The sequence below is a fragment of the Notolepis coatsorum genome, assembly GCF_963971535.1.
Source record: "Notolepis coatsorum genome assembly, chromosome: 14".
Taxonomy (NCBI): domain Eukaryota; kingdom Metazoa; phylum Chordata; class Actinopteri; order Aulopiformes; family Paralepididae; genus Notolepis; species Notolepis coatsorum.
In genome coordinates this window covers 107,090,302-107,105,822 of record NC_140178.1, presented here as the reverse complement: position 1 = coordinate 107,105,822, position 15,521 = coordinate 107,090,302, and the positions used below count along the sequence as shown (strand labels likewise).

The 15,521-nt window shown below is 50.7% G+C and overlaps 1 protein-coding gene across 1 annotated transcript in view; it reads left to right on the top strand.

Annotated features, from left to right (window-relative positions):
• The window catches only part of usp43b (ubiquitin specific peptidase 43b), a gene marked incomplete at both ends in the record, with an annotated part of 399,792 nt that extends 385,215 nt beyond the window's left edge, over positions 1-14,577 (top strand). The window contains 2 exon segments of the mRNA XM_084329270.1: positions 567-749; positions 13,397-14,577. Coding sequence (XP_084185396.1) covers positions 567-749; positions 13,397-14,577 — 1,364 coding nt within the window.
• Positions 14,578-15,521: the final 944 nt, after the last annotated feature.

The following is a 15,521-nucleotide window of genomic DNA, read 5'->3' as shown; positions in this document are numbered from 1 at the left end:
CTGACTTGTTGTACAGAACTTGTAAGTTGCTTTTGGATAAAAGCATTCAGCTAAATGACTAAATGTAAAGGTAAATGTAAATGTAAAGGTAAGGTTAAGGTAAATGTAAATGTAAATATAAATGTAAAGGTAAATGTAAAGACAAATGTAAATGTAAATATAAATGTAAAGGTAAATGTAAATATAAATGAAAAGGTAAATGTAAATGTAAAGATAAATGTGAATGTAAATATAAATGTAAATGTAAAGATAAATGTAAATGTAAATGTAAAGATAAATGTAAATGTAAAGGTAAATGTAAATGTAAATATAAATGTAAATGTAAATGTAAAGATACATATAAATGTAAATATAAATGTAAATGTAAAGATACATATAAATGTAAATATAAATGTAAAGGTAAATGTAAATGTAAATATAAATATAAAGGTAAATGTAAATGTAAATATAAATATAATGTATATATAAATGTAAATGTAAATGTAAATATAAAGGTAAAGGTAACTAGAGGGTAAAAAGCTCCAGAGTGACCGTCTCTCTCTCTCTCTCTCTCTCTCTCTCTCCAGGCTCCACCAGCTCCTCCACCTCCGACCACTGGCTGGTCCGGCTGGCGGGGGGCAGTAAGAGAGGCAGCCTGGGGTCTGGAGGGTCCACCTCTGCCCCTCCAGGACCCACTCCCCCCCAGGCCCCAGAGTCCCCCGAGCTGCCAGTGTTCCGGGACGACCCCCCCAAAGCAGCGGACGCCACACGTGAGTTGTTCGCTCGAGCGCCCACGTTTGACCAGCGTAGAACGTGCATATTTTGAGCCTAAACTGAGCTGTTAATTGTTAAAGTCAGGGCCAAGGTTAACCGTCTGTAGTGTGGTAGTGAAAGGGTTAAGCTTCTGTAGTGTGGTAGTGAAAGGGTTAACCATATGTAGTGTGGTAGTGAAAGGTTAACCTTCTGTAGTGTGGCAGTGAAAGGTTAAACTTCTGTAGTGTGGTAGTGAAAGGTTAACCTTCTGTAGTGTGGTAGTGAAAGGGTTAAGCTTCTGTAGTGTGGCAGTGAAAGGGTTAACCATCTGTAGTGTGGTAGTGAAAGGGTTAACCTTATGTAGTGTGGTAGTGAAAGGGTTAACCTTCTGTAGTGTGGTAGTGAAAGGGTTCATGCTGTTTTGTAGGTCTTTTTCAACATTGCTGCTGGTAATAAAATAAAATGCATAATTCTCTTTTATGAAAATACTTCAGCCACTGAATGTCATTATTTCCGAGTCAAAGTGAATTGCTAATAAATTATTTCACTTTGAGATTTTGCTGCATTTATTCCTGTGTACATAATATAACCTAAAGTCTCATTGAGAAACTTTTTGTTCTTCATTAGGGAAAATTACATTTCTTAATCAGAAACTTGTATTACTCTTTTATGCCTGTGTGTATTTGTGTAGTACTAGTGTAGTCAACTTACTACTACTTACTAGGGGTGTAACGATGCATCGATTAATCGAAATGCATCAATTCTAATGTGACGATTCAGCTGCATCGATTTGAAAATTTTAGAATCGATTATAATCTAAATTAATCTAAATAAAAAAAACATTTGTATTGTTTTTATTGACCTATAGTCCATTCATGCTGAGTGAATCAGTTCCCCCAGCCACATTTGTGTATTCAAATTATTTTGGGGAATTAACTGATAGAAAATGTATCGAAAATGTATCGAATCGAATCGTGGTCAAATGAAGAGATTTCATGATGCATTGAATAGTTTTCTTTTTTTTTTTTTTTTTTTTTTACTTACATTTTTATTTAACATTTATGGACATACAACACAACATTTACAGTGACATCCAAAACATAACAACATACAGATCCGGGCTCCCCCGCATCGCAGGTCCGTCCCACGCGGGGCCCAGCACTCAGCGACACGGGTACCTTGAATTTGATTGGGCCAGACCTAGTAGAGGGGCGAGGGGTGATACTCCCCCCCACCGAGCCAAGTCCGCTACCTCCCATGTCACCAAGCCCCCCACCCCACGCACAACGACCCCACAACACACGAGATCCCACTCTCCCGGATCCCCCTGAGAGAAACCCCTCCCTCCCGCCCTCCTCCCCGAGAGATAGGACACCCCCATATCCTGGTCCACCATGCACGGAGCCGAGCACCCAGAGCCCCCACCCGCCCCCGCCCGACCGCCAGGCCCCCGGCCCACGAGAGCCCCAAGCCCAGGTCCGCAGAAGGTCTAAGCACCACGCCTCAATGGCCCCCGACCCCCCGCGACCCCAAGCCCGGTGCCCCCCCGGCCCGGAGACCAGACCGCCCGGCCACGACGGTCGAGGACCCCAGGAAACCCCGCCCCCCCCACACCAATCCCACAACACGCAAGGCCCCCCCTCCCCCGGGTCGAACCGCCGGAACGATGGCCCCTCCCCCTGACCCCACTGAACCCACTGTACCTCCCATGTCACCGACATCACCGCATACATTTATGAAATTAAAAATAACCACACAATAAGAAAAGAAGACATGTATATAAATGGTTATATGTTTCGCACTCTTTCCCCGGTTGGCGGTTTGGAGGGGGATCAGCCCTCCCACTGGAGAAGCCCCCCCCCCAGAGACGAAGATACCCCCCGAAGGAGGCTCTCCAAGCCTCTCTTCACGTCCAACATTTTGAATTCTCGTCCTTCATATTTGTCCATGTGCACATTTAAAGCAACTGCTATTCTAAATAATATAAAAGAAGACAAAAGACAATTGGCACTTCCCAGGTAATTCCTTTTAACCCTGTTTGACCCCTGTTGGCGGGTTGGAGGGGTAAGGCTCTCCTGGAGAGGGCCCCTCCTATAACGACGGATATGTCCCCTGTGGGGGTTCTCCAATGTCCCTATTATTGTCCAACATTTTATTTGAATCTTTATCTTTCATATGATAGTACATTCCCAGAGCTCCCGATCAGGTCTCTGAATGTGATTCCCCATGTTCCCCGTCCTCTTAGCTGTGTGTCCTGTGTGTTAGTGTCTATAGTTTAGTCTAGTACGTATTATTTGTATTATATGTCCCGAGTCAAGTCTCCATTTCCCCAACTAATGTGTTCACCTTGTCTGTATTCCCAGTGGTCTCTGTGTTTTCTGCAGGATGTCTTGAATCATTGCCTCCATTCACTATCTAATTATATGCATAATATGGCATTGAATCTTGGTCGGTGTGTATGACCTCAGTGCTCGAGTCCTGCTTGGTGTGTGAGACTTCGTTATTCGAGTTCTGGCTGGTCCTGTTTTCTGCAGTATGTCTTGAATCATTGCCTCCATTCACTATCTAATTATATGCATAATATGGCATTGAATCTTGGTCGGTGTGTATGACCTCAGTGCTCGAGTCCTGCTTGGTGTGTGAGACTTCGTTATTCGAGTTCTGGCTGGTCCGGTTGGTCTCGGTGCTCGGGTCCCGGTTGGTGTGTGTGGCCTCCGTGTTTGCATCTTGGCCGGCCCGCCTGCATCTCGTGTGCGGATGGTCCGGCCGACCTCGGTGCCCGAGTCCCGGTTGGTCCGTTTGTATCCAGCATCTCCCTGTCCCTCCCCCGGGGGCCGTCTGTTTCGCCTCTCCCGAACCAGCCTCCATGCTCCTCCGAACACCCCACCTTGCATCGAGTCCAGTCCGCGTGTTGGCCATGTTAGCTTGTAGCTCCCTCGCCCACCAGGCCTTGCTGCGGCCCCACGTCCCGTTAGCTTGTATCCCTTGCTGCTTCATTTGGGATCATCCCTATGTTCCCCAGGTCCTATGTTCCCCGGGTTCTATGTTCCCCGCTTTGATTGATTAATAGATTGAAAATTTTATAAATTTTTATTATTTTATTAATTATTAATGTCCGCCTTGTTTCGAACGGTTAAGCTTAGGCCCTCTTTCGAACTGGTTAAGGTTAGAGTTTGGAATCAGGGCTGGTGGTCTAAAATTTTCAATCAATCAATCAATCAAAGCGGGGAACATAGAACCCGGGGAACATAGGACCCGGGGAACATAGACATGCTCCCCTTCATTTTCACCGTGATAACTTCCATGTTAGCTTGCAGGTCCTTCTCCGGCCAGGCCTCGCTGCGGTCCAACGCCACGTTAGCTTGTATTCCCTGACCCTTCTCCAACTCCTCTCCGAGTCCATCGCTGTTGCCCTGGATGTTCCGCGTGTTAGCTTGGATATCCATTGCGTTAGCCTGTTTGCTAGCTTGTAGCTCCTGGTTAGCTACTGCGCTAGCCTGTTGGCTAGCCAACGCGCTCTGCATTTCAGCTTGGATGCCAGCCCTTAATCCATCAATGCTGTCTTGAATATTCTGCGTGCTCACCTGGTTAGCCATTGCGCCAGCTTGTATGTTCCTCGTGTTAGCCTGTGTGCTAGCTTGTATGCTATCTCGTACAGCTTGGATAGCTTTTGCGCTAGCTTGCACATTAGCTAGTAGCTCTTGGTTAGCCTTAGCTTGTAGCTCCTGGCTAGCCTTGGCAGCATGTATGCTGGCCAGTATGATCGCTTGTATCTTCGCTAACCAGGCGGGCTCCACAGGGTATCCGTCCCTGCCTACCTGCGTCACGCTCGCCTGAGCTATTTCTTCCGTCATTTCCTCGTATCTAGATCTTTCCTCCGGTGTTTGTACGTCTTCTGGGGTCTTATTTCTCTCACTTTTTCTCGTGGACATCTTTCCTTTTCTCTTATATCTTTGAATTGTCACCTTTTATTTTGTTTTAGACCGTTTTACTTCCCTTTCTCGATATTATTTGACCGGGAGCTCTTTCAATGGTCTCCTATCCACCCATCTCAAAACCAGAAGTCTCATTGAATCGTTTTTCAATCGATCATTGAAAAATTTATTTTTGTGAGGTCGCATCGTTACACCCCTATTACTTACTAATGACAGCATACTGTAGATCAGGGGTGTCAAACTCATTTTCACAGAGGGCCACATCAGCATTATGGTTGCCCTCAAAGGGCCAAAGACCGTATAAATGTTAATGTAAATTAAAATAAATGTAGCTACTCATTTACATATTGTTAAACATGTTGTTTCTGTATTTATTACTTATTCAAGTTATACATATTGCATATGCATTTGCATAGATGTAAAAATATATGTTAGCTTATGTTATTTTAACAAATAATTTTAGTTTATCAGAACCCCATATTACTCCATCAATCAATGATCAAACCATTCAAGTAAATAACAAAGAAGAATATCATCAAATACAAGCTATGACATTAAGTTTGTTCAAAACCTTTTTGTCACAGTCAAGAGGGGCAGAACTAACACCTGTGAGCTGCAAAGAACACGTGGGACAGATGTAGCAGATGTTACAAAAACAAATGGCTGCACACAACCTTGCAGAGGCCATACATCCAACTAATGGAAGATAGTTTAATTAACTTTAATTAACAGATTGCAGAATGGGTACAGTACAGTACAGCTCAATACACACAATTGTTAAGGGGATGCAGACCAGAGAAAGACTTTCGACTTGTTTACATCAGGGTCCCCCATTTTCAATTCGTAATGAAATTGCTATTATGTGTCTGCATGAACACACAACTGTAACTGTACTCAAAAATAACAAAATAAGGGTTGTCTCAGTTCACAACTATATTGGTAAAGTTTTGGGTGGGACTTGTTTGCGTCCCTACAGCTTCTTATTCAATTGAGCGAGATGCTCGGTTATGTCACACAGCCAGCTTGCATCTGACAGTTCAGACAATATTTCTTCAACCCTTTGTTACCTATTCCGCCTGGATCTTTTTTGTATTTTGGGCTGTAAAATTGTCAAAGAATGTCTGAGGAGTAAGTGCTTTTGGCTTTTTTCCTTTGTTACTGTGAGGTTTTGCCCGCTGCTCACTACCTTTTCTCTGTCTTCTTTAAGCCTACTGTTAGGAATTCCCTACTCACTCTCTCTAGCCCCCACCCTCTCGTTCTTTACTCTCAGTGGCCACACCTGTTCGATTATCAATTACCTCTCGCACCTGTGGTGGCAGGCTAATTAGTTCCCCTGTGGGCTTTAAATACCAGGGCGCTTCCCCTCGTTTCGGCGTGGGGTCGTGTTGTATTCATGCCGAGTCATATTCTCTAACATCTAGACTCTTTCGGGAGATCCTCTGGTCTACCAATGCTGTAAGATGGATCTCTCCAGCCTTGAGATGTTTGCTCCAGCCTTCGTCTGCTGTCGCCGTAGCCTGTGGAGGAGACTGTTCTGCGCTCCCTGTAACTTCCATGGGAGGCACCCCAGCGTTCCACTGCAGACCCCAGCGCAGCTGTTCGTCCTGACGCACATCTAGACCAACGCGCATCTCCCGGACCCTCGAGCTTGGCACGCTCTCCAGTCACCAGCGCGCAACGCGCATCTTCAAGGGCTTTGGCCACCTGTCGCCGTTTGCCTGGAGGGAGACATTGTACTGCGCTCTCTAATTCTCTACGGGAGGTATTCCAGTGTTCCACTCCAGACCAGCGCGCCAGATGCGCTCAAGCCTTCGCCACCTGCCGCCGTTTGCCTGGAGGGAGACACTGTACTGCGCTCTCTAATCCTCTACGGGAGGTATTCCAGTGTTCCACTTCAGACCTTCGAGCTTGGCACGCTCCTCCGTACCAGCGCACAGACGCGCATCTTCCAGACCTTCGAGCTTGGCACGCTCCTCCGTACCAGCACACTGACGCGCATCTTCCAGACCTTCGAGCTTGGCACGCTCCTCCGTACCAGCGCACAGACGCGCATCTTCCAGACCTTCGAGCTTGGCACGCTCTCCAGACCTCAGCGCGCCGACGCGCATCTTCCAGACCTTCGAGCTTGGCACGCTCCTCCGTACCAGCGCACTGACGCGCATCTTCCAGACCTTCGTGCTTGGCACACTCCTCCTCGCAGACGCACCCCGAGGCGTCTCTCGGTTCCGACGCGCACACCAAGGTGTGGCGCGCACTCTGTTCCTCGGCTCCGACAGCGGCTACCCGGTGGACGACGCCCTCGCCACCGCCACTGTTCCGACGCGCACACCAAGGTGTGGCGCGCACTCTGTTCCTCGGCTCCGACAGCGGCTACCCGGTGGACGACACCCTCGTCACCGCCACTGTTCCAGCACTCTGTTCCTCGGCTCCGACAGTCGGCTACCCGGTGGACGACTCCCTCGTCACCGCCACTGTTCCAGCACTCTGTTCCTCGGCTCGGACAGCCAGCCACCCGGTGGCGATGCCCTCGCCCCGCTGCTGTCCCTTACCTTTACGCATACGCCTGGGTGAGTTTTGATTGTGATGTCACTCACTCAGCGTAGTGCCCTTGCCCCCCGTTCCCGCTGCTGTCCCTTACCTTTACGCATACGCCTGGGTGAGTTTTGATTGTGATGTCACTCACTCAGCGTAGTGCCCTTGCCCCCGTTCCCGCTGCTGTCCCTTACCTTTACGCATACGCCTGGGTGAGTTTTGATTGTGATGTCACTCACTCAGCGTAGTGCCCTTGCCCCCGTTCCCGCTGCTGTCCCTTACCTTTACGCATACGCCTGGGTGAGTTTTGATTGTGATGTCACTCACTCAGCGTAGTGCCCTTGCCCCCGTTCCCGCTGCTGTCCCTGTACCTTTACGCATACGCCTGGGTGAGTTTTGATTGTGATGTCACTCACTCAGCGTAGTGCCCTTGCCCCCGTTCCCGCTGCTGTCCCTGTACCTTTACGCATACGCCTGGGTGAGTTTTGATTGTGATGTCACTCACTCAGCGTAATGCCCCTTGCCCTCGTCCCGCTGCTGTTCCCCAGCGTATTGCCTCCTTTAGTTCTCACTTAGTTATTTGTTTGGACATTTCATCTCCCACTCTGTTTTGTTCTCTCGTGGATATTATTTTGGACATTCCATCTCCCACTGTGTGTTTGTTCACACGAAGATAGTATTTACTTTGTTACTTTGTTATTTGGACTGTTCTGCATCTGCTCTGTTTTTTCCCTTTGAATATTAACCCTCTCCTCTGTTCTGCAGAGCGGCCCAGATGTTTTCCCACCAGTCCCCAGTTCCTCCCTGTTCCCCAGCCCGCCTCCGCGGGCCTCTGTTCCCTCTGTCACCAGAACCTGGCCCTCTGTTCCCCAGAACCTGTTCCCTAGTTTCTCCTAGTCCCTAGTCCTCTATCCCTAGTTCTCCTAGTCCCTAGTCCTCAATCCCTAGCTCTCCTAGTCCCTAGTCCTCTATCCCTAGCTCTCCTAGTCCCTAGTCCTCTGTCCCAAGGCGTTCCCTTAACCTTCCCAAGGCGTTCCCTTAACCTTCCCAAGGCGTTCCCTTAACCTTCCCTTAGGCGTTCCCTTAACCTTCCCTTAGGCGTTCCCTTTACCTTCCCAAGGCGTTCCCTTAACCTTCCCTTAGGCGTTCCCTTACCTTCCCATAGTGTTCCCTTTTCCTGCCCGCCTCTTAAGGGCACTTTACCTTCCCCTCTTGTTATTCCAGTGTTTTGTGTTTTCTCCCTTAAAGGGACAGTGCCCTTTTTCCCTGTTCTAAATAAATATCTGTTTCTTGGCAAACCATCATACCTGTCTTGTGTTGTGCGATTGGGGTCGGTTACAAACCATAACAGTACGACCCCACCCAGTCTACGACCCCAGCCAGCACAGACTGTGTATGTTGAGTTTGCCTTTTTTTTTTCTTGTTCCCTCTAGCTCCCCTGTTAGCCCTGTTAGCTTCCCTGTTTGCCCAGTTTAGCTTCCCTGTTAGTCCTGTTTAGCTCCCTTGTTAGCCTGTTACTCCCCTGTTTAGCTTGTTAGTCTCCCCGGTTAGCTCCCCTGTTTGCTTCCCGTTTTGCCCTGTTTGACCCCCCTGTAGCTAGCCATGCCCTGGCGGCTAACCCAGTTTCCCTCTGCATGGCCCCGGTCTGCTAGCTTGGCCCCGGCTGTTAGCACAGCCTCTATGTTTATGCAGCCTTGCAGCTGGCATAGGCCCTGTAGCTAGCCAGGCCCAAGCAGCTAACCCGGTCCCTCTGCATGGCCTCCACTTTTTTGTGTAGTTTATCCCACTGCTAGGACTGCCCTTTCAGCTAGCAAGGTCAGTTTTTCTCACACAGCTAGGACTGTCCTTCCAGCTAGCTTGTGCTCTCATGCTGGTCCAGCCCTGTCTGCCAGCCTAGCTCCGGCAGCTAGCGCAGCCTCTATGTTGATGTAGCAGTACAGCTAGCATAGGCCCTGTAGCTATCAGTGCCCTGGCAGCTAACCTTCCCTCTGCTAGCCCTCTCCCGGTGCTTCCATGGTTACCCCTTAGCTACCCTGCTTGCCCCTCAGTTCCTCTAGACCAGTTGCTCTAGACCAGTTCTCTAGACCCAGTTCCTCTAGACCAGTTCCTCTAGACCAGTTCTCTAGACCAGTTCCCTAAACCAGTTCTCTAGACCAGTTCTCTTGCCCAGTTCGCTAGACTAGTTCTCTAGACCCAGTTCCTCTAGACCAGTTGCCCCTCTGCTACCCTAGTTACCCCTCGGCGACCCTGTTTCTTTTGCTAGCCCCACTCTTGTGGTGGCTTCCCCTGCTGGCTTGGCCAGTACCTCTTGTTTTGCCCCCTGCCACTTTGTCTGTATTTGTTTTGGGTCGCCGGGTGGCTCCCGTTGAGGGGGGGGTACTGTGAGGTTTTGCCCGCTGCTCACTACCTTTTCTCTGTCTTCTTTAAGCCTACTGTTAGGAATTCCCTACTCACTCTCTCTAGCCCCCACCCTCTCGTTCTTTACTCTCAGTGGCCACACCTGTTCGATTATCAATTACCTCTCGCACCTGTGGTGGCAGGCTAATTAGTTCCCCTGTGGGCTTTAAATACCAGGGCGCTTCCCCTCGTTTCGGCGTGGGGTCGTGTTGTATTCATGCCGAGTCATATTCTCTAACATCTAGACTCTTTCGGGAGATCCTCTGGTCTACCAATGCTGTAAGATGGATCTCTCCAGCCTTGAGATGTTTGCTCCAGCCTTCGTCTGCTGTCGCCGTAGCCTGTGGAGGAGACTGTTCTGCGCTCCCTGTAACTTCCATGGGAGGCACCCCAGCGTTCCACTGCAGACCCCAGCGCAGCTGTTCGTCCTGACGCACATCTAGACCAACGCGCATCTCCCGGACCCTCGAGCTTGGCACGCTCTCCAGTCACCAGCGCGCAACGCGCATCTTCAAGGGCTTTGGCCACCTGTCGCCGTTTGCCTGGAGGGAGACATTGTACTGCGCTCTCTAATTCTCTACGGGAGGTATTCCAGTGTTCCACTCCAGACCAGCGCGCCAGATGCGCTCAAGCCTTCGCCACCTGCCGCCGTTTGCCTGGAGGGAGACACTGTACTGCGCTCTCTAATCCTCTACGGGAGGTATTCCAGTGTTCCACTTCAGACCTTCGAGCTTGGCACGCTCCTCCGTACCAGCGCACAGACGCGCATCTTCCAGACCTTCGAGCTTGGCACGCTCCTCCGTACCAGCGCACTGACGCGCATCTTCCAGACCTTCGAGCTTGGCACGCTCCTCCGTACCAGCGCACAGACGCGCATCTTCCAGACCTTCGAGCTTGGCACGCTCTCCAGACCTCAGCGCGCCGACGCGCATCTTCCAGACCTTCGAGCTTGGCACGCTCCTCCGTACCAGCGCACTGACGCGCATCTTCCAGACCTTCGTGCTTGGCACACTCCTCCTCGCAGACGCACCCCGAGGCGTCTCTCGGTTCCGACGCGCACACCAAGGTGTGGCGCGCACTCTGTTCCTCGGCTCCGACAGCGGCTACCCGGTGGACGACGCCCTCGCCACCGCCACTGTTCCGACGCGCACACCAAGGTGTGGCGCGCACTCTGTTCCTCGGCTCCGACAGCGGCTACCCGGTGGACGACACCCTCGTCACCGCCACTGTTCCAGCACTCTGTTCCTCGGCTCCGACAGTCGGCTACCCGGTGGACGACTCCCTCGTCACCGCCACTGTTCCAGCACTCTGTTCCTCGGCTCGGACAGCCAGCCACCCGGTGGCGATGCCCTCGCCCCGCTGCTGTCCCTTACCTTTACGCATACGCCTGGGTGAGTTTTGATTGTGATGTCACTCACTCAGCGTAGTGCCCTTGCCCCCCGTTCCCGCTGCTGTCCCTTACCTTTACGCATACGCCTGGGTGAGTTTTGATTGTGATGTCACTCACTCAGCGTAGTGCCCTTGCCCCCGTTCCCGCTGCTGTCCCTTACCTTTACGCATACGCCTGGGTGAGTTTTGATTGTGATGTCACTCACTCAGCGTAGTGCCCTTGCCCCCGTTCCCGCTGCTGTCCCTTACCTTTACGCATACGCCTGGGTGAGTTTTGATTGTGATGTCACTCACTCAGCGTAGTGCCCTTGCCCCCGTTCCCGCTGCTGTCCCTGTACCTTTACGCATACGCCTGGGTGAGTTTTGATTGTGATGTCACTCACTCAGCGTAGTGCCCTTGCCCCCGTTCCCGCTGCTGTCCCTGTACCTTTACGCATACGCCTGGGTGAGTTTTGATTGTGATGTCACTCACTCAGCGTAATGCCCCTTGCCCTCGTCCCGCTGCTGTTCCCCAGCGTATTGCCTCCTTTAGTTCTCACTTAGTTATTTGTTTGGACATTTCATCTCCCACTCTGTTTTGTTCTCTCGTGGATATTATTTTGGACATTCCATCTCCCACTGTGTGTTTGTTCACACGAAGATAGTATTTACTTTGTTACTTTGTTATTTGGACTGTTCTGCATCTGCTCTGTTTTTTCCCTTTGAATATTAACCCTCTCCTCTGTTCTGCAGAGCGGCCCAGATGTTTTCCCACCAGTCCCCAGTTCCTCCCTGTTCCCCAGCCCGCCTCCGCGGGCCTCTGTTCCCTCTGTCACCAGAACCTGGCCCTCTGTTCCCCAGAACCTGTTCCCTAGTTTCTCCTAGTCCCTAGTCCTCTATCCCTAGTTCTCCTAGTCCCTAGTCCTCAATCCCTAGCTCTCCTAGTCCCTAGTCCTCTATCCCTAGCTCTCCTAGTCCCTAGTCCTCTGTCCCAAGGCGTTCCCTTAACCTTCCCAAGGCGTTCCCTTAACCTTCCCAAGGCGTTCCCTTAACCTTCCCTTAGGCGTTCCCTTAACCTTCCCTTAGGCGTTCCCTTTACCTTCCCAAGGCGTTCCCTTAACCTTCCCTTAGGCGTTCCCTTACCTTCCCATAGTGTTCCCTTTTCCTGCCCGCCTCTTAAGGGCACTTTACCTTCCCCTCTTGTTATTCCAGTGTTTTGTGTTTTCTCCCTTAAAGGGACAGTGCCCTTTTTCCCTGTTCTAAATAAATATCTGTTTCTTGGCAAACCATCATACCTGTCTTGTGTTGTGCGATTGGGGTCGGTTACAAACCATAACAGTTACTTCATCAATACCTCAGATGTTCAACACACATGTATGTGTAAGAATGTGTAATAACTAAGGCTGTCAAAGCTTTATTAACGCATTAACCCACAATAATTTTAACACCGCTATTTTGTAACCCAAGATTAATGTAAAAAAAAAAAAAAAAAAATATATATTTTTTTTTTACTAGAGCTCTTGGGGGGCCACATCAAATGACGTGGCGGGCCGCATTTGGCCCGCGGGCCGTGAGTTTGACACCTATGCTGTAGATTGAACTTTAATATGTTCCCATTATCTTTTTAACGTCTGTTTATTTGAATTTTTCATTTTACAAACAGTTAGTTTAGTATAAAAAGTATTATTATTTAGTAGTAGTAGTATTTCAAGTATTACAATCGGAATCAGAATCAGAAATGTCTTTATTGCCAAGTAAACTTGCACATACAAGGAATTTGTCTTGTAGAATCAAATAAAAATACAATAGAATAGAATATAGGACAGGGATGTACAATTGTGCAGGATTGTAGTAGGGTATATACACTACATTTTAATAGAAAATACACTGTAATTGTGCAGTATTGTGCAAAGAAATATGAACAGTGTCATGTTCAGATTCTCATAGTTTTGAGTATCTGTGCAAATATAGTTCAGGAAGGATGTGTTAATATAACACACAACAAAGAAGTTACTAACATTGCATACATACACACACAAATACATGTACATAAAAGCTGTTATTGACTCATATTACATATCAACTATTTGTTGTTAGGGATGTCCGATATTATCGGCCTACCGATATTATCGGACGATATTGGCATTCAAATGTAATATCGGAAATTATCGGTATCGTTTATTCTTTTTAAGAAAAAATATATAATGTTAATTACCTGAAATTATTCAGTTTTTTTGGGGGGGGGGCTGCATATATTGGTATCGGTTGATATCGGTATCGGAAATTAAGAGTTGGACAATATCGGTATATCGGGGAAAAAAGCCAATATCGAACATCCCTAGTTGTTGTAGCTAGAGTTATATGTATTGCCATATGTTCCCATTCTAAGACTGACGGGCGTGTCTGTGTGTTGTGCATCTCCGCTCCTCCAGATGGGCTCGCAGCCAAGCCGTCGGTCGGCAGGAGCCAGGGCCGGAGCCTGAGCATGCGGTCGCCGACCAAACCCAAGGACGGCACCCTGAGCAAGGTCTTGCCGCTGCGCTGGTCCTTCGGCTCCAAGGACCGGTCCAAACGCCCCGCTGCGCAGCAGTCCCAGCCGGGAGAGCTGGTGGAGTACCTGGAGTCAGGGCGACGGCCGCGCTGCACCAAAGACCCCATCGTCGCCCTGGTGGCCACGCCGCCTCAGGGGAAGGCCCAGGGCAGGGTCTCCGGGGGCGGCCAGAGGGACGTGGGTGGCTCCCCCGGCGGCAGCAGCCTCGGCCACGTGGACAGAGCGGGCTCAGACGTCTGCGACTCCCCCAAGGTGCCCGAGGGGCAGATCAGACCCGGGGTGGTGAGGAGTGTCGGCCTGGGGCTCAGCAGCAGGGATGACGCTTCCCTGAGGTTCTCCAAGAGGACCAGGCAGGACCAGGGCAGGACTCTGGACCTCCAGTCCCATAAAGGGACTCTTTTCGGGGACCGCATTAGTCACAGTGCGCCTCCAAGCAGGGACTCGACACTGAAGAGGGCCAAGGCCCAGGCGGGCCTGAACCCTAGAGGACAGAGAGACTTGTTACAGAGCATCATGCACCCGGAGGAGAGGAAGGGGCTGAAGGGAGAAGAGGGAAGGAGCCACGACAGCCTGTTGTCCTTCCTCAGGCCTGCCTTCATGAAGAAAGACCTCCAGAGGACACCGAGTAGGGGGCCGGACAGCCACGGGACGGCCCCCAGACGGGCGGGGAAGGTGGCCAATGGTGGCAACGCAGACAAACTGTCCTTCTCCAACGGAACCCTGACCGGTCCGGCACTGGAGGACAAGAAGGCCAACGGCGTCCCGACGGGAGGGGACCTCCACAACGACAAAGCGCAGATAATCAACGGCAACAACAAGGCTACGAATCGAGGCCCCACGGACATCAAGCGCGCCCACAGCTCCAGCAACATCCACGCCAAGCCGGACCCGACCCTGCGGCGGTGCGCCTCGCTGCAGAAGAACGGGGGGGTAGCAGCGCCCCCCCCGCCGGCCCACCGCGGCCTGCTGTCGGACAAGCCCAGCTATGCCACTCTGCAGCGCGCTCGATACAGCACCACCTCCCTGGGGAGGCAAAGACCGGTTCCAGAGTCGTGCTTTTGACCCCCCTTTCACCCCCCCCGGGGCTAGTCCTGTCACTGTCACAGCCGCGCGAGGCCGATAGTGCTGTTGGACGCGTCTAGACTTTCCTACTGAGCCGGCGACACGTCACTTGTACGCGGGCATAAATAGGTACAAATGGAAGCACGCCGTAGGGACTTACAGGTGAGATGGTACACCAGGGTGTCGGCGGGTACAGCATATCGAGATAAGCCCTCACAAACACCTCCCCTACAAACACCTCCCCCACAAACACCCCCCCCTACAAACACCTCCCCTACAAATCCCTCCCCTACAAACACCTCCCATACAAACACCTCCCCTACAAACCCCTCCCCTACAAACCCCTCCCCTACAAACACCTCCCCTACAAACACCTCCCCTACAAACCCCTCCCCTACAAACCCCTCCCCTACAAACACCTCCCCTACAAACACCTCCCCTACAAACACCCCCCCTACAAACACCTCCCCTACAAACACCTCCCCCACAAACACCCCTCCCCCACAAACACCTCCCCACAAACACCTCCCCTACAAACCTCTCCCCCACAAACACCTCCCCCACAAACCCCTCCCCCACAAACACCTCCCCCACAAACACCTCCCCTACAAACCCCTCCCCCACAAACACCTCCCCCACAAATACCTCCCCTACAAACCCCTCCCCTACAAACCCCTCCCCCACAAACCCCTCCCCCACAAACCCCTAACCCTACAAACACCTCCCCCACAAACACCTCCCCTACAAACACCTCCCCCACAAACCCCTCCCCCACAAACCCCTCCCCCACAAACCCATCCCCCACTAACCCATCCCCTACCCCATCGAAGAGAGGAATAATCCAGATGTCTCGATGGGAGGCTTTGTCCACAGCTGTGGTCCACCGCTGTGACATGTACGGTAACACACTGACTGTAGGGGGAGTCTGCCTATGATAGCTTTTC